At 41.4% G+C, this 19,268-nt stretch overlaps 2 protein-coding genes across 3 annotated transcripts in view; one reads left to right on the top strand and one right to left on the bottom strand.

The window, feature by feature from the left end:
- osbpl2a (oxysterol binding protein-like 2a) overlaps positions 1-357 on the bottom strand; it is a 7,779-nt gene extending 7,422 nt beyond the window's left edge. For both annotated transcript variants that reach the window (XM_035657475.1, XM_035657476.1), the window contains exon 1: positions 243-357. The gene's annotated coding sequence lies outside the window, so the exon portion shown is untranslated. The remainder of the gene's footprint in view (positions 1-242) is intronic.
- Positions 358-5,148: 4,791 nt separating this feature from the next.
- On the top strand, positions 5,149-18,210 carry si:ch211-197l9.2. The gene is made up of 9 exons (XM_035657474.1): positions 5,149-5,929; positions 7,932-8,156; positions 9,227-9,385; positions 12,322-12,393; positions 12,511-13,677; positions 13,756-13,854; positions 15,440-15,489; positions 15,572-16,763; positions 17,766-18,210. The coding sequence occupies exons 1-9, from the start codon at positions 5,300-5,302 to the stop codon at positions 17,919-17,921; spliced, it is 3,750 nt and encodes a 1,249-aa protein (XP_035513367.1). The 5' UTR covers positions 5,149-5,299; the 3' UTR covers positions 17,922-18,210.
- The last annotated feature ends 1,058 nt before the right edge of the window (positions 18,211-19,268 follow it).

The following is a 19,268-nucleotide window of genomic DNA, read 5'->3' as shown; positions in this document are numbered from 1 at the left end:
GATCCCACTTTTATTTGTACTTGTACTTTGTACTTTATGTGTTACTTGTTGGAGCCAAAAGATTCCACACTTTCAGTGGTGTGAACAGGGCCACAGATACAATGTCAACTTTCCATTTCCAGTTTACGCAGTTTACCAATTGCACACCGAACCCCCCAAACCCCCCCCCCCCAACCAGAGACAAACGTGGTCATGTGGCAACACGACACACACACACGCATGCATACCACACGTGCACTCACCTGCGCTCCCACACCCCATTCTCCTGCGTGGCGCTGCCGTCAGTCACCTGCTTACTGTCAAACACCAGAGCATCTTTAAAACTGACCTCGCAGGAATCGTCTGACTCCAGCCCTGATGGGAGACAAGACAGACAGACAGAACAGACAGGAGACAGATAGACAGATACGAGTAGATAGATAGGATAGGATAGACCAGAATAGCATAGACGACAGACAGACAGACAGACAGGACCAGACAGGCTAGATAGGATTTATTAAAAAAAAACCCCTGAAGGGGAAATGGCGGTTTTTCCCCCCCCCCCCCCTCATTAGCAGGCATGGGTACATTAAAATACAATAAAATACAATAGGAATAAAATACTTAGATAGGAAAGATAAAAATAAATATAGTAAGGGTGAAAGAGTTGCTAGTTGCCCAACATGGTGGGTGAATAGCTACTGATGACATTGATTAGGTGTTATTCTGTAATAACAGTAGTATAATGATAATATTAATAATAATTATAATAATAGTTCATGTAATTATATAACTGATGATGAACAGACTTGATAGCATGGTATACACATAGATTATTAAACATTAATAGTGAGGCTATAATGAACATTAAGGAGGGAAGGAGGGCTTGGGCAGGGGAAAGGGGCACAGCTATATATTTAACCTAGACTGTGGCTGTGTTCGCCTCCTCACCATGCTCTCAGCCGTCGTAAAACTCCTCCTCGGCCTGTTCATACTGAGGCAGAGAAAGTAATAAGCGGTGTTACTCAGAAGTCATGTTTGCCACACCGCTGCTCGCCCTGCCAGCCCCAGGCCTCTCTCAAACATCACAGGAGCAGGCCAGAAAGCAGCTCAACCTGCACACGACCTGGCAAACAACCAGCGCGACCTGGTTACACCGAGCCAGACATACACCTAATGATGCAAGATTGGGGATTAAAATAAAACGCAAAACAGCTGGTCTGTCTATGTATCTCGGCTTAACACGCCTTCCCTCTCTCCGCTCTCACCACTTTTAAAAAAAAGGAAAAAAAACAGCTTTAAGCTTTTTTAGTGCACTATCTGTGCGGGGGCTAACTAGCCGTTAGCCATCGCTGTGCCAGGGGAGGTTAAAAACGCTCGTTTTTCGAGGTTTCGCGCATGCAGAGATCTAGCTGGGGCGTTAGAGAACAACAGGGACACCGGCCCCCAAGAGGCTTTCAACAACGGTTGTCAATCGGAGTACCTGCGAGTTAAGGTCAAGTTACTGCGGCCCCTAACAACGTAAACAATCCGGGAGGGATAAGGTGCCTCTGAAACAGGGGCGGGGGAAGTGGGCGGCAAGGACACCGTGGATGGACAGGCTGCTGACAGCCAATCAGAGAGATCGCCAGGGGGCCTGCGGCACCGGTGTTTCCAGGGAATTAGAAGTTTGAAAGGAGAAGTTCAGTTCTATTTTCAACCATTACTGGACACTTTATATAGATAATAATATAATGGTGACATTAAGTTCAAATATCAGAAGCTCAGTCTGTTTTCAACATGACACCTCTATCATATAATAATAATAATTGCATTAAGTCAAATATCAGAGGTTCAGGGTCTGTTTTCAACCATTACACTTTATATGAACAATAGATGAATAATGAGGCATATAAGTCCAAATATCAGGAAGGTCTCAGTCTGTTTATCAACCATTGACACTTGTTAGTATAATAATAATCAATAATGGGGGCCATTTAAGTCAAATACAGAAGTTCAGGTCTAGTTTTTCAACCATGACACTTTTATAATGAATAATAATAATGCTGACATTTAAGTTCAGAATATCAGAAAGTTCAGCCTCTGATTTTTGTCAACCATTGACACTTTATATAATAAGTAATAATAATGAGGCATTAAGCAAATATCAGCAAGTCAGTCTGTTTTCAACATTGACACTTTATATAATAAAGATAATAATAATGAGGCATTAAGGTCACAATATACAGAAGTTCAGGTCTATTTTCAACATTGACACTTTAGGTATAATAATAATACTAATGTGACATTAAGTCAAATATCAGAAGGTTCAGTCTGTTTTCAACCATTGACACGATGCTTATGATAATAATAATAATAATCGCTGACATTAAGTCAAATATTCAGAAGTGTCAGTCTGGGCTTTTCAACCATTGACACTTATATAATAAATAATAATGTGCGACATTAAGTCAAATATCAAGCAAGTGTTCAGTCTGTTTACAACCGATGTGAACACTTATATAAATAAATATAATAATGGAGGCAATTAAGCTCAAAAATATCAGAAGTTCAGTCTGTTTTCAACATTGGACACTTATATAAATAATAATAATGAGCGCCATTAAGGTCAAATAATCAGAAGTTCGAGCCTCTGATTTTCAACCATTGGACACTTGTAATAATAATAATCAATAATGAGGCATTAAGGCTCAAATATCAAAGTTCAGGTCTTTTTCAACCATTGACACTTGGTATATGAATGATAATAATAATGAGGCATTTAAGGTCAAATTATCAGAAGCTTCAGTGTATTTTCAACCATTGACACTTTACTTATAATACATAATAATGAGACATTAAGTCCAAATATCAGAAGCTTCAGCTGTTTGTTTTCAACCATTGACACTTTATATAATAATAATAATAATAATAATAATGAGACATTAAACATAAAGGCTGCGTGGGGCTGACTCTTAAATGGTTATCATCATTTATTTGTATAGATTGTTCTCTTAAATGGATTTCATAGACATTTTAGGGGTTTTAAAGGAGCAAAAAGTCCTTTTTAAATGTGCAATATACCATCATATGTAAGGCCTACCTCCTAATATGTTATTAAAAAGGAAAGTAAAGTGATGTAATGTAAGTTGTTGTTTCCTTTACATTAAAATGTCATTGGTTTTCCCATTCATAATAATGTAACTTAGGGGCTTTGATTTATTAAGGTATTTTGTGATACATTATATGTATATATTATATTATATGGGATTTATAAGAGGTTATATGGGGTTTGAATCACTTAAAATTGACCCAAAAAAACATGAAAACCTCCTAAAAGGCTCTTCAAAGGTATACATTTAGGCATGGGATTGTTTGGATGTTTTTTACCCCTTAGAAACCCTGTAAACTTAATACATTGATTATTAACATTTCATTATTAAAATCCCATTAGCCTAATTGCATCATCATAAATAGAAAAAATACATTGGCACTAAAACAAATTAAGGAATTCAGTTTCAAAGATTCATAGTGTCAGCTGTCTGAAATCTGCCACTGACTTTTATTAAGAAAAAAAAGGTATATAAATTGTAAGTAATGTTTTTCTTAATGGTGAATAATCCCTTTGATTGGTGTTTATTCTTTGTATGTGACTTAACAAATGATGACCCATTAATAAAGTGTCTTACTTTCTAATAAACCAACAAGTCTGCAAGTTTAAAGACATTAATAAAAGTTGTTTTTACAATAATCTATGAAATCTGCAGATCTTAATGTTAATAAATTGTTGGTCATCCTGAAAGAGCTGAAAATACAACAGCAGCATCTTGATGGAGGTCGATAAACATCAGATTTTTCCCAACCTGGCAACCTCAGAGTTGATCTATAATAACTGATGATGACACAATAAGAGATGATTTGTTTTCATTGTCATTAATAGACATTGTTGTACATTGTTGTAGTATTAAACTTGCACTAAGGAGACAAATGTTTAACAGTTCTGCACATTTTATAGGACAGAAAGAATATTTTACCCTCATATCTTTGCTTCTTTATAAAAGTGACATTCTTACTCAGATTTTCTCACCACACGTGGCTGTTCTTTAATATTTTTCTATGGTTGAGCAATCGCAAGTTCCTCTTGTGTTCCTCGACACTCCTACTTCAGTGTCCAATAGGCGGACAGGAGGTGAGCAGGAAGAACAGATGAGCATGAAGAAAAAAAAAAACAACATCTATAAATGACTCCTACTCTGACCTGGGCTGATGGTTAATGCTTGAACTGATTAAAGTCTGTGTGAGAGTCACATCACTTCAGGACCTCACGAAGAAATAAATAAATAAATTCAATTTACAATCCATCTCCACTTGAGACATCAGTTCAATTAAATTAATGAGTGCTTCAGTAATCCACCAGGTGGCAGCTTTATACCTCTGATCAGTTAACCCTGAAATTAACCTAAACGTTTATTTTATAACCAATTATAAATACAAATATATACGGCTAATATCTAAAACATAATAAGAATGACATTAGAAGTGACAAATGTGAATATTGAACATGTTCACTACAGGATGTGTTCAGAGAGACAGTTTTAATATCAGCCCAGTAAATATTTAATCAAGCTGCTGGTTGTGTAAATAAATAATTGGACACTCAGAGGAATAAATGGGAAGTTGTTAATTGTTTGTCAGATTTCCAAAAGAAGAAAATGGAAACTGTGAACATCGACTTCTTGTTAAATCACACAGAGTCACAACAAGACCGGAAACACCTGTGATTTGTAAAATAAAAGTGCAAAAATAATTGTCCTTATCTTCTCGATGGGGAGCTGGGAGGTAGAAGGGGGAGAAAGGCTGGAATAAAGTCAGAAAACAAATAGTTTAAGTCTGTTTATTCTACTTATATATTTATATTTTAAGGGATGTTTTTACAACCATTTATTGATAACACTTTTTTTTTTAAATAGAGACTGTTTAGGGAAGATGTAAAATGTGGAAAACAAATATTTTACTTCGATGAAAATAAAATATAAACTACAGAGCACTTTCGTCCAGGTTAAATGAAAGGGTTTTATTTTTGGTGACCGGAAGTCATGAACCACCTGCGGTACTCAGACCCTGCTGGTTGCTGTCTGCCCTCTTTCTGTGCGCATTTTGGCAAAGTTTCAGTCACCGGGATGGAGAGCATCCAGTCGCATCTCTTCCGTGAGCTGTGAGCTGCGGACTTTAGGAGCTTTTTAACATATTTTTGAAACATTATGATCATTTTGAACTAAGAAACTAAAAACTGCATGCCTGTTTTGTTTCCACCTGATAGAGTCGCAGACAATCAGTCAGGATGAACAGAGACGCAAAGACTTTGCCCCGGAGCCAGAAACAACCCAGGACGCACCAGCAGGTTCCTGTCCAGAAGAGGAAGAAAGATCCGTCTTCTAAAGACCATCAAAGTGGTTCTTTATCCAAAGACTCAGCTCAGTCTGACTCTGGGAAGGAGGTGAAATCTGCGGCGCTGCAGGGAAAACGACCGGGGAAAGTGGCACCGGTTGTCCCCGCGGAGGGCCAGCGGAGCCCCGGCGCGCAGAGGAAACTGTCCGATGCCAGCAACGCTTCAGAGGACCTGAGCAAAGACTCCGGCTGCCTGTCTGGGAAACTCTCCTCCTCAGACAGCAGCTCGGAAATATCCGATTGCCCCTCGGAGGGCAGCAAGCAAGACTCTCCGAGCTGCGACAATGAATTAAGCTGGATAGACGCTGCAGCTTATGTGAGCCCGGACAGCGAAGGGAAAGGAGACGGCGAACAGTGCGCAAAGGCAGCGACGGATACCTGCGCCCCGACGCCTGATGCTGCTGGAGGGGGTCTCAGCTTGTTTAACTCCTCTGGGTCGTTTATGGATCTCATGATGGGAGAGACAACCGAGGATCTTTCCAGGGAGGTGGACGATTTAAGATCAGAAAACGAGTATTTGAAAGTAAGTTTAATTTATTTTTGTATTCAATTTAGTTTATTTTCAGGTTTGTTGATATTTGGGTAGTTTTTTTTAATCTAAATTTCCACATATTTGTGCGTTGCTTCTTTATGTTCTATAAGTAAGTTCTATAAGAGGCCCTCTGCAGAGTCCAGAGCCGATTTTCTGTAAATGCTCCTGTCAGTCTTCATTAGAGGCAGTAGGACAAGTGAAGCTCTCAGGCAAGAATCAAAAGTCACCATTACCATACCTGATCAGTAGCATTTTCCATGTTATAGTGAAATAAAACTAATGGACAACAAAGCAAAATGTGAAAACTCATGAAAAACAAGACCAAGTATGGTGTGTAAAGTATGTTTCATACATAAAGGTAGATTCAAGGTGCTGTACACAAATCAAAGATAAAAACAGTATAATTATAAAAAGAATAAGAAAGTTATATATCTATATTAAACAATAGACAAAAGAATCAAAGTAAATAAAATAAATTAATAGTTTTAGGTAAAATTGCTTGAGTGTAAAAAGGTTTTCAGTGTGGATTTTAATTACAATGGTTGCCATCAGGCAGTGTCGACTTTTTTTGGCACATTTTTATTGGTGCAATTTTAAAGAATGGAAGTGAGTCAATAACTCAAAGCAGTGACTTGCATATTCATCACCCTGTTGCCATTTCTTTGAGCAGTAATTTAGTATAATGTACTGTGAGTGATGGAGACTGCTGTGCCTTCCATTTAATGTGTAAGACTTGCCTTATAAATAGGTCCTGCCTGGTATTCGCTATGTCACTTGAGCATTATGTTGCTGTTTTTACAGTAAGAAGAGTTAAGAGTTTAAACTAAACCAATCAGAGGACCCAGTGGGAGAGGCTGTTTTCTAAAAGAGGAATTTAAGTGATTGAGTGTTGCACTTTGTAAAGCTGTGGGACTTACAAATGAGACCTCAGAAATCCTGACTTAATTTTTTTTTTTAAACATTGGAAACTACATTTCCCATAATGCAACTAGATAGCATCTTTAATTAGGCCCCTTTGCCTCCTAAAGTGACACTTTTTTACACTCCACAACTCCAGTTTGTTTGTCTCAAGCCCAAACCATCAGATTTCCAAACGCGTAGTCTTCAGCACCAACTGTTGCTGCCTCAAGTGACATCACTTGAGGTAACCTTTCACGCAGCTCCCTCTGGAGCCACAGAACGCTCTACTCAACATTTTTCTCATGTGTTGTAGTACTACTCCCGAGATTCTCCAGGACAGTGTGATGTTGTGATCGCAAACAATTAACGCAAATCCAACCCCTGTGAATTCTGCGTCACCTCGCTTTTTTGTCCAAATAACCGCAACTTTCACGCAAATTTGACCAATTATAGTACAAGCTACTAGCACTTTCCCTCACAATTTCATTGCTTAAAATGCCTAAAATTTCTAAAACATTGCAGGTTTTTTTTAGAAAAACTGCAGTGAAATCAGGCATTCTAAGCCACAACAATCCCCCAATAAACCTGTGAAATCCTCATAGAGACCGAGACTCCCCAACACCTGTAAAGAGAATTAGTAAAATCTACCGAGCACAGACTCACAGGATGCCATCTTTACCTTTTCATTTAACAAATCTTTTAAATCTGGAGCTTCAGCTGTTTTCCAGTGCCTTAAACTGGATGCTACATCATTTTTTATTTATTTTTTAATATAGTTGGTGTTTAAGAATCCGCATTAATAAGGAGTCAAAGGGATTACTGAACCAAAACATGCATAAGTTTCACCCAGAATGGTTTAATTAAGGTGCAGTCCTGTAATATGCAATGTGAGTGGAAAAGTTTCTGGACTTTTAACTTGGCAGCTCAGAGGGAAGTGAGCCTGAGGTGCAATAATAAAAAACAATTGTATTTTCATTCTTCATACTTATAATGTGTCTAGTTTATAACAAGGATACCTGAATATACAACCATAAGTAGATTTTAAAAACACATTCTGTTCCTAATAGTTGTATTTCTGTGTTGTTTGTCCCAGGATGAGGTGGAGGAGCTCCGCTGTGAGATGCTGGAAATGCGTGACATGTTCCAGGAGGAGGAGGTGTACCAGCTGCAGGAGCTGCGGCTGCAGCTGGAGCAGGCCAACAAGACCTGTCGCATCCTGCAGTACCGCCTCCGCAAGGCCGAGCGCCGCAGCATCCGGGTGGCCCAGACGGGACAGGTGGACGGAGAGCTGGTCAGGAGTTTGGAGCACGATATCAAGGTCATTACTCCTCCTTCCTCTGTGTGCGTCTTTTTAAAACTCGCTCACCACCAACAAACAGTAAAAGCTCCTTTTTCTCCAAATTGGCTTTAGACTGAATCACTGCTGTTCCAGTTGCCAACATCAAAGTGAGCATTTTCTGTTAGTCCCACAAAGCTTTTTTCTCATTTCAGCACACTAACAGTGTTTGTGTTGTTCATATACACTGAAGGACTGTAATCAGTTGACAGCAGCCTGAGTCACGGCTGTAAAACACTCCCTGCTGTTTGTCAGCACCACAAAACTTTCATTAGTTTGAAACGTCTTCATCATGCATCCTGTTTATATTTTCGTCATACCACGGTGTAATTATGTGGTGAGTTGTTCTCCATGAGTAGGAAACATAAAAGCACAGTAATCTTTATCAGAATCCTGGCAGGTCAATTGTTCTGTTGTTAAATGAGGCTCTGTGGTGGCAGCCAGACTCTGTTTCTTTGAGCTGTGTGTGTGTGTGTGTGTGTGTGTGTGTGTGTGGTGTAAGATTCCCAGCACCCCCTCATACACTCATATGGTGAATTCCTATCACAAGCATTTCCTTGTAAAGTCTCTCCACTTTATCCAAACCAAGTGCTGCAGTTACAAAATATGTTTATGAGTAAAACCAGAACTTGAACTTTACAGAACTTGACCCTGATTGGAGTCATGGATGGATTACTGAACAGGCCTACTGGGAATAGGCAGTAAAGAAACAGTAAAATGATCACAAAGAGACAAGAAACAACTACAAAGAGACAAGAAACAACTACAAAGTGATGCAAAACAGCCCCAAAGAAACACAAAATGACCACAAACAGAGACAAAATTATTACAAAGTGACACAAAACAACAGTAAAACTGCCACAAAGTGACGCCAAACGGCCATAATGACGACAAGAGATGCAAAATGAGCACAATCACCCTGACCTGGTTGTTTGTAGTTGTTTTGTGTCTGTTTGGATCTTATCTAGGAAGGTTGGGTGCCCAACGCCCCATTATCTCATAATCCGCCCATGATTGGTGCTACAATAACCTGCTGTTGGCTTTGCTTACAGGTTGGGAAGAGTGTGTCCCTCCGGCTGTACAACGAGCTGGAGATGGTGCAGAAGAAGAATTCCCAGTTGGAGTGGGAAAACGAGGCGCTGCGAGAGAAGACACAGGAACTGGAAGTGGCAAAGCAGGTGTTACAGGCTGAGGTGGACAAAGCCAGAGAGGTGTGACATTAATGTAGAACGTTTATCTCTGCTCACTTTAAATCTGAATTTAACATGTGTGGGTATGAGGAGGACAGTGTGGGTATAGGAGAAGATTTTTTTGTGGTAAAACAGACATAAATTATTTCTCAAAGGAGAGTAATTTCATCTTAAAACATATTAGAACATGTCTGGAGGGGATCTTTAATAAATCTGTACATTGGCTCTAGATATTCAGCCTAAATCTTGACAGAAACATAAGCTGCCTCCATCCCTCTAGTCAGGAATCCTCCTCTCCATTTCTGCTGCTACACAGCTGCACCCATCCCAGCCCAGTTGTCGCCCTCATCCCTCTGTCACCTCTGATGTCAGGTGACACATGACCCTGGTGCAGATCTATGATATGAGAGGAGGGCACGGCCAGCAGCTGCCTGGTGCCTGGGCAGGGTGAAGCAGCCCGGTATGCTGAAGCCTGAACTCCAGGCGCAGCTGATCTCCTCAGCTGAGCGGACAGAGAAAAGGGAGAGAGGGTGCGAGAGATTACAAAAATAGACTCTCTCTTGCTTTCTCTCTTTCTGCTTCTATTAAGCCAGGCTAAATCTGGATCAGCGTGTATTATGGCATTCAGAAAGGCGGGTGTTTGTGTGCCGACATACTGACCTACAACCGTCCCTGCAAATGCTTTTGTGAAACAGTGGCTACCACACCCTGATAGTGATTGAATGTCTAGTCCACCTTTTATTCTCGCGGCCCCTCCTGCCTCGTTGGCTCCTGTGATAACGATCGTGCACTTCAGTGACACGTGTTCAGTTTAATCCAGGATTCGGTGCTTTGGCATGAGCTCAGCCTGGCCCACTCATTGGAGACAGCTGCTAGTCCCTTTGATCCCAACAGGGAAATCCACTTAGATTACCTAATCTAGGAGCCCAAAACAAAGTCTAGATGGATGTGAAGGAGCATTGCAACTGGACTGTCTGTGGCTCGGTTAGTGGGACTTGAATGGATGCACAACACTCTCAGGTCATAAAATAGCTACAGATGCACAAACAATAACCAAACTATACGTAAAGACTTTAAAAAATACAAGAACTGCACTCTGCAACACAGATTGTGACAATTTTCCACATCAAGAAATGCCAAAATTGATCTCCATCACGCATATTTGTTACTTTGTTCACATTTCAGGTCACAGTATTCAGTATGTTTGCAGCCTGATCACACTCCTTATGTCCGCCACTTCTAGCCTGCAGAAGATGACTATTATTAACGCTGTGACATCCAGTCTAGTGTCTAGGAGCGACACAATGGTGCCAGACAGAAGCTTACATTCCTCTCATACTCAGACATACAAATAAACTCACTCACTAGAGTGGGGAAGGACTCGGATTTGAGACAAAATTTGGATCAAATCACTCCATGGACGTAGTGTTGCCTGGAGAAGTAGGTATACTCTTAATTTAAGGATAAACGCTGTGTTATAAACAGTGACATTAATTAAGGCTCACTCAAAAACAAATGGGCCAGTAGTATTTGCACATTAACTTCTGCTGCTTGACTTCAGGCAGTAAGGATAATTATGAAATTAACATTAGCAACAGAAGAGGTGCAGATTTTACCTCAATACTGACACAGACTACAACTACATGCATTAATCCTTACTCCATCCAGTCATGAAAACTATGTCATGCCTTCAAAAAGAGCAGATTTAGATGTGTGTATACTCTGTATACCTGCGTATATACTGAACTACACCACTGAATGGATGGTTATTGCATTTTAGGCATCTCTAAAGGTAGCACAAAGACATGATAAATACATTCTCGCTTTCCTGCTTAGAGTTGGATGAGAAGATTGAAATCACTCACATATCTGTTTGCTCAGTATGAAGCTAAAGCTACCAGCCAGTTAGCTTAGCATAGAGACTGGAACCTGGTTCTGTCTGAAGGAAACTAAATCCACCTACCAGCATCCCTAAAGCTCACTAATTAGCACGTTATCTCTTGTGTGTTTAAACTGTACAAAGAACAACAGTTTTTGGCAGGTTGGAAAATTTAAATATGGAAGAGGCTGGTAGATTTCAGACACAAAATGTGACTGGTCAACTTGAACATTTATCTGTCAGTGGCTGCTAGATGTTCAAATTTTAAAAAGTAAATTTTCCACCCTGGGGTTTGGTCAATAAGACTTCAGGAAGTCACTGCCTGCGGCCGAGAAATAGTGTGGCACCTTTTGGTAACCTTGTAAAACCCCAAATTAATGGTTTAAGCGAACTAGATATAATGTCTTAATTAGTGAGCTTAAGAGGTGCTGACAGGAGGATTTTGTTACTGATACAGCCAACTGTCTTCTTGCTGTAGCTTAATACTGCCCGGCAGAGGTGGCAGTACAAACACAAACAAAAAGACTGGTAAAAGTAAAAGTACTGATTCAACTTCTTTACTAGAGTAAAGGTGAAAAAGTACAGGCTCTGACTCAGGTACTCAAACTATAAGAGTAAAAAGTGGTCTTGGTGTCTGAAGGACAGCTGTTTTAAAGCTAACTGAAACTTCAAACTGGGTCTAGTCTCTGTGTCTTGTGTGTTTTGTCATGTTACGTCTGTCATGTGAAAATAAAATAAAACGTAAAAACTAAAAATACAGACAAGTGAAGTACAGATACCAGAAAAAACACAAAGTAGAGTAACAAAGTAAATGTACTTTGTTAGTTCCCATCACTGCTGAACGGACAGATATGAAATAAATTTCCATCTTCTCAATAAACTGCAAGAAATGTTGAACTGTTCGTTTATCTGTATTTGTGTATTGAAGTATCCTGTTGCAGCTGAAGTTGTCATGTGCAGTATGTCACGTAAAGACATCTAAAATAAAAGATATATATATATATATGTATAATTTTTGGCCAAAATATTGTTTGTATACTGGCTTGATAAAACTCTTCGTCATGTTATTGTTCCTCAGAGCACTCTGAAGAAGAAAAGCATCCGATCAACAGTCAGTAAGTCTGAGAAGAGGCTCTCTCAACAGATTGAGGTACGTTTATGTTTGTAATTCATGTGGCTTCACTGATGAAAAACTGAACATTGCAGTCACTTATTTATCATCCTCGTAAGAGCGATATTCACTGTTGGTTTTATTTTTCCCCAAAAGGATGACAGCGCCGATCTCAGGTGCCAACTCCACTTTGCCAAAGAGGAATTAGCTCTAATGTGCAAGAAGCTCACCAAGTTGGTATCAGAGAGCGAGGCCATGCGCGAGGAGCTGGCCAAATACCGCTCAGCCTACGGCGACATAGACGTCAGCCAATCGCTTGAAGGCAAACAAAACTCCGCCCACACCAGGGAGGCAGAGGTCAAAGTTCACCTGAAACTTGTGGAAGAGGAGGCCACACTCCTGAGCCGGCGCATCGTCGAACTGGAGGTGGAGAACCGTGGACTGCGGGCAGAAATGAGCGACCTGAGAGAGAAGATGGGAAGAGGAGGACGGGAAGAGGAAGAGGAAGAGAATCAGGATGTGTTGGAGGAAAATATGTCGGCTTCCACGCCGTTGAGGGAAAGAGAGGGACGGGAGCAGAGTTTGAAAGTAGGATGCACAATGTACGAGCAGGGTCAGGACGAGGAAGCAGAAAATGGCAAAAGTGAGACATTTTTGCTTTGCAACCAATCGCAGACTGAAGGGACAATTACTGCCTGTCATATTACTCGAGAGGGTCCTGTGGGTGGTGAGTGGGACCCTTCAGACAGTCCTGAGAATGATAACAACAATAAACTCGACAGAGGTCTCAAAGGAATGACAGTGAAAGACTACGAAACTCTTTTAGCTCTCAGAGATCATTCCTGCATTTTGAGTTCAGCCTTCCAACTCCTGTCGACACCGCCAAAGAATGGCCACTGCTCATCTCCCTCGCGTGCTTTCACCTCTACGACAGAGGTGGCACAGAAGATACTCCTACCAGGGCCTTTGAATGAGGCTTTGGAGCTTCTACAGGCCATGCTGTTGGCTTTTATTGGGAGGGTGGAGACGCTTCTAACGGGAGATTTACTCTCCGTTCAGAAGGATGGACGTGTTCGAGATTCCTACACTTTCTCCTTTCTCTCTGGAGACTGTGCAGATCACGATCAAAGTGAGCAGGAGTGTGTAGAAGACCTCCGCACCACAGAGGTAAAGGAGAGAGAAAAACAAACGAGACAAGCAACCTCCTTCCAACGAGACCTCATCCACAGCAGCAGGGACCCAAAAATGCGACTTTCCTTGCAGATTCTGTGGATCCTTCATCAGTGGTGTCAAGTTAAAGGACCTGGGCTGGAGGGAAAAGAGGTAAAACTAAAGCAAATTGTGTGTGTGTGTTTTTTTAAGGCTACATATCTTGAATATCTATGTGTTGTTTTCATTCAGGGTAAAGACAAAACCTTGTCTGTGCTGCGGGGGTTGCTGCAAGACCTCGACAAAGAGCTTCGGGATGAGGCCAAGGCCACGCAGGACAAGGCAGATGAGGTAAGGATGGTGTTTACCCTTCAGGCATGAGCCCCCCCGCTGTGTGTGAGGCTGTGAGATACAGCGGGAAGTCCTGCTGATGATCTGTCTCCCTGGCCACACGTCCCCCCTGTCAGTTCAACAGGCATCAGAGTATTTAGGCTAATCTCTTGTAGAGGCTGCAGCCAAACAGGACAGGCATGTTCAAATCTGCTGCATTAAAACACTCGAGTCTAAATTCTCACAGCTCCTATAACTCCACCTGCTTGGACGATAGAAAGACAGTTTTAGTGCAGGTCACATGAAAACCGTAGTTCATTTGTGTTTTTGCCACTGAACTGGTGGTGTGTCCTTTGCACAGCATGACTCAAGATCTGCTTTTAAGGGACGGATTTATTTCTTTAATGGTTGTTTTTTTCTCCTTACTCCACTGACTAGACTGTAATCCCTCCTTTCCTCAGAGGCACATTTTGTTTGGCATAAAAAATAAGACTCTACTGTACTACTGAGGCTGTACTAACCAGGGGCGTGTCCAGACTTTTCCTACACTGCAGAAATATTCAAATAAACCAGGCGATAATAACACATTTGTAACACATGCAAAAAACTGCATGGTTTTTGCCCCAAACTGCATTGGATTAGCATTTCATTCAGATATCGTGAGGTCAGAGGACAAGGGATCTCTTTGAAATTGACTGTGCCTGTTTTTCCATCGCCACAATTTAGCCTACATTTGGAGCATTCGTTAATCTCTTTCCCAACATGCTAGCATGACATGGTTGGTACCAGTGGTTGCATTAGGTCATCTAGTTTCATATAATACCAGTATTTTCACTCTAGCTTACAAGCAGAACGTGCTATGGCCCCTGAAAGACAGTGTGGAGTGGAAGAGGTAAGCATAATGGGCTGGTGGCTTGGTGGCCAATCCAATTTTGGGGTGGCCAGCGTCACCCAAGGAACCCCTTCTGGACACGGCCCTGGTACTAACACTCCACACAGCATGCTTACAATGACAGTGCTAACATCCTGATGTATTGGAGTTGTTCTAAATAGCGTTGACGTCAACATCACGCCGTAATTACAACTTCTGAAAGCTGTGACAGATCTGAGTTAATTAATACTTCATATTATGGAAGCGCCAGAAAACAAAACAAAAATAGACACCATCGCAAGTCATAGACCTCTGAATCTCACATTTCTTCCATCCATCCTGTATGACGTGTTAAGCATATTCAATATCTTTAGTTTGAAGCTGATGGAAATATCAATAGTTTAGTTTTGTAGTTATCATTAGGTGTTTGGTCATGAACCGAAGACAAATGAGAATTTTGAGCCAATGATGAAAGGTTAAATCACTTAAGTTATTATAATTCATTCTGAGGGGAACATGAATACGTGTTTCAATTTTAATGGTAATATATCCAAAAGTAAAGACATTTCACTAGATAAAGAGTCAGATCACCAAAGTCAGTAGGATTCATCATCTGGGGAACATGAATGTCTGTTTAGTTGTTGAGATATTTCAGTCTGGACCATCGTTGTGGAACTATAGGCTAAGAAGTTCAGCAACTATTATTTAGCTAATATGTCTTCTCTCTTTGCTCAGGGTGCCATCAGCAGTATCTTTCTCAATGAACGAGACTCTGGAGCTGACAGGTCAGTGTTTTCTTCAAGCCTTAACATCCCGTCCATCTTATTCCTGAGATCATAATCCATGTATCACCTGCTGCTTTCACAGAACTTGCAGCTCAAAAGAGAAAAGACTTCGGAGGCAGTTTTCTTCACGCGGCTATACGAGGAAGAACTGGTGCTATCTGAGCCAGGAGGCTGCCCAGCTGGACCAAGAGGACCCCGTTAAGACGTGGGACCATCTAATCATGCCGCTTAGCTTCCCTGATCTTGACTTTGAGCAGATGTCCCTGGAGAGAAGCCACACTGCCCCGGAGAAGTCGGCCTTCCGCATCTACTACAGCCCCCCGTCAGCTCGCAGAGTCCAGCTGGCTCAGCTGAAGCAAAGCCCTGCCGCAGACAGAGAATCTGTCAACACGACCTCTCCCTGGTGCACACCGCCGACCTCCTTCTCTCCGCTCTGTCTGGGCTCATCTGCTAACCTAAGCGACGACATGAAGGAAATGACGGCCAGCTGGATGCAGACGGTTCACGGCGGTTCACAGGAGAAGAGAGGGAGACTGCAGGGCCGGTGGGTCGACGTGGCCTGCGCAGGTACTCAGACCCTCAAGAAGCCACAGATGGTGAGTGTTGGTCAGCAGACAGATGGGACACACGGGTCAGTCTCTGTGAGAGGGAGTCCATCCCGAGTCCTGAGCAACTCCCTGGTCTCTGCACGCTCTCACCACATCTCCACCTCACTGGACGCGGTGCCAGGCAGAGTTGAAAGGTCCAGGGCCTCCACCTCCTCGCCTAAACTGTACCGGAGACACTCTGCGTCTGGTGCATCCTCTCCCCCCTCATCAACCAATCTGTCCTCCTCATCTCCATCTACTTCTAGAGATCGAGCTCTGTGGAACCTGAATCACCAAAGCCACACTGGCCTCTCATGGACTCGACAAACGAGTCACAGAGCAAGTGTGGGACAGACCCACAGCTCTCTGAGCAGCGCCAAGCCTCCCAGCAAATCTGCAGGGGCCAACCGTTACGGCATGGTCACAGAGTTCCTGCGCAGGGTGAGCGGCCGGGTAGAGAAGCCGGTACCGGTGTCTGGCCAGAAGACAAAGAGTGGTCTGAAGAACCTGGAACGTGTTCCAACGAGGCCTCCCGCCGCTCCGCTGCACAGGAACGACAGCGTGACCAGGATCGTCAACCAGAGGTTCATGAAACAGAGAGAGGAGGCCGGTCGGGCCCAGAGGGAGGAGAAGGGGAGCAGCCTGAACCACGGAGTCCGACACAGCACGGGCACCGTCACAGCAGAGGTGAGTGGAGCAAACAACATGTCTGTCAGCACATTTACAGCTCTGATATCAGTAACAATTCTTTCTCACAGACGACATCTTGACGTGTCACATGAGGAAAATCACAGATGTAAATAATAAAATCAAGGATGGCTGAATTCCATTTAGCTTCTTGAGTTTCGGGGTCCTGGTATTGTTCATGCTGACTCACTGTCACACTGTCATGGCTCACTGGGACCAGTGTTGGGCCAGTCATTTATGACTCTTTTTAAAAGTAATATTATTACTTTACTTAATACTCCCTGCCAACAGTAATTAGTTACACTACTAGTTCTATTATTTTTCTGATACTCCCTACAAAATTATTCCTCCTTGTCAAAACCTGGGACCTACATTACCCACAATGCCACTCTACCACAGACAGTTTGGTCACACATTCAGCTGTGTTATGCTACTGGCAGCTCTACATTAGCTTTAAGCAGAGATGAGGAGTGGACTACAGAGGTCATTTCTTTCTTACTCTACACACTCAGATTTCGTCCTTTTCAAACTTCTAGTCTTCAACTGACACTGACTCAAGTGACATAATTTGAAGTAATTTATTCGATCTCGTACAGCTGGACTCACAAATGGCTTTATAGGACTACAACAATTTTCACATATACAGTATTAGTACTCCTTAAGACCTGTAAACTGACTTTAACATTTCTATATTTGAGTTCTCCGGTCAATTATTAAAACGGCTTGATGGTCTGATGTCATCTTTCATTAATTGATTATTAAATCATTTAATTAAGAATTTTGAGTTAAACATTTGCTGGTTACGGCTTCTGAAATTTGAGGATTTGCTGCATTCTTCCATTTTGTTGTGTTGTGAATTGAATATTTTGTTTTGATAATGTTAAAAACATAATGAGATCCAACAAACTGGTGTTTTAAAGCATTTCTATTATTATTATTATTCTCTTTGTTGGTGTTTTTTGTCTCATCTCAGTCCTCTGTCTCTTCTCTTTCTCTGACCAGGATGGAAACTACGACTGCAGCTCCAGCAGCACCTTGACCTTCTGCTTCTCTCGCCCGTCTCGCTCCAACCAGAGACAAACATCAACCCAGAGCAAACTCCAGCGACACAGATACTCGCCTCCAGTCAGCGCGGCTGCAGACTCCAACTGTGAGTGAACGGGGAGGACAAACAGCAGTTATACTGATACCTCTGGACAGCTGAGTGCGGTCAGAGCCACGGGGGAACGGATATAAAATGTAATGGTTCAACTGGGAAAACTGGTAGATAATATGTGGGATGTTTAGGAAAGCTTATAGCTGTGTTTTCTTTTGGTGCAATTCATTACTCTCATCACTTTTTATAGATGGGTTTAATCTTGATTTCAACTACTACACACTAAAATGTAACAGATTATTCATTCATATTTACAGTTTTAAACTTTCTGCAAATTAATTTTATATTATCTTTATGGTGTTTTGTAGAGAATAACTTCATGTTTTATTGAATAAACTTCTAATATCTGACCAACAGGCTTCATTGTGATCTTTATTTATCTCCATATTTGTACTTTATTTAAGCTGCAGGCGTGTGTTTACTCTTCAGCTGCTTCAAGAAGCTTCACCTAGGTGTTTTTGTCCCATGCTCAAAAAAGAAAAAGTAACTGCTAAGTAGTTAATGAGATAAGATTTCCTCGCCTGTAAGGAGCATGATCCTCTCCCTCCCTCTCTCTGATTGTGTGACTTTCACTGATAAACTGCAGCCAGCTCATCAAAGTGTCACACTGTGTTCTGTAACAGTTTAATACACCTGGATATTAATTGTTGGTTCACAGTGTGAGATGGAAGGTTTTCTTTTAGCAGATAAGCTGAAATACTTTGTCTCCTGTCGGTGGCAGCTGGCCCGGCCGTGGTCAAGGACAGAGCGACAAGTCACACAATCACACGGTGTCACGTTTCTGGTCGGCACACGTGTTCATCCTCTAGTGTTACACCGCACACGCAACAATGTGGGTTACCTCCCAGTGGAGTGACTTCAATTCACCATAACCCAGTTTCACATCATTGAAAAAGTGTTAAAAAAAACACACACAGAAAGGAGACCAATGCAGTAAACAACTTAAAATGATCTGACAATGATAATAAATAACTCTTCTGCAGTCAGATAAAAGATGAAAAATACAAAAAAATGTTAATATAATTTTTCACAGTAATTATATTAAACCAGACCTCCAGGGCCCCAAATGTCCCATATACACTGTTCACTTCAAGGATTTTACACCACTAAATATATAAATACAACAATATTTAAAACAGTTACTGTGAACTCACAGTTAAATTGTGTGTAACATTATTAATGTCACTATGAGCTCTTACAACATGTAAATGTATAAGTGTTGATTTCTACATCTAAATATATATAATATATATCAATATATATATTGGCTCTGGAGGAACATTTACCTCTAATACAAACATACATAAAAATACTCCACTACAAGTAAAAGTATGTAAATATTATTAACA

Source organism: Morone saxatilis, unplaced genomic scaffold (assembly GCF_004916995.1).
Source record: "Morone saxatilis isolate NCDOM2014 unplaced genomic scaffold, NCSU_SB_2.0 Contig15, whole genome shotgun sequence".
In the NCBI taxonomy this organism is placed as follows: domain Eukaryota; kingdom Metazoa; phylum Chordata; class Actinopteri; family Moronidae; genus Morone; species Morone saxatilis.
Note: the sequence above shows the minus strand (reverse complement) of the source record. Positions and strands in the feature narration are given on the sequence as shown.

Coding starts and splice junctions, on each gene's coding strand:
- si:ch211-197l9.2 (XM_035657474.1), top strand. CDS start 5,300: ATGAACAGAGACGCAAAGACTTTGCCCCGGAGCCAGAAACAACCCAGG. Junction 12,394..12,510: donor GGCTCTCTCAACAGATTGAG/GTACGTTTATGT, acceptor TTTCCCCAAAAG/GATGACAGCGCCGATCTCAG. Junction 15,490..15,571: donor CGAGACTCTGGAGCTGACAG/GTCAGTGTTTTC, acceptor CTGCTTTCACAG/AACTTGCAGCTCAAAAGAGA.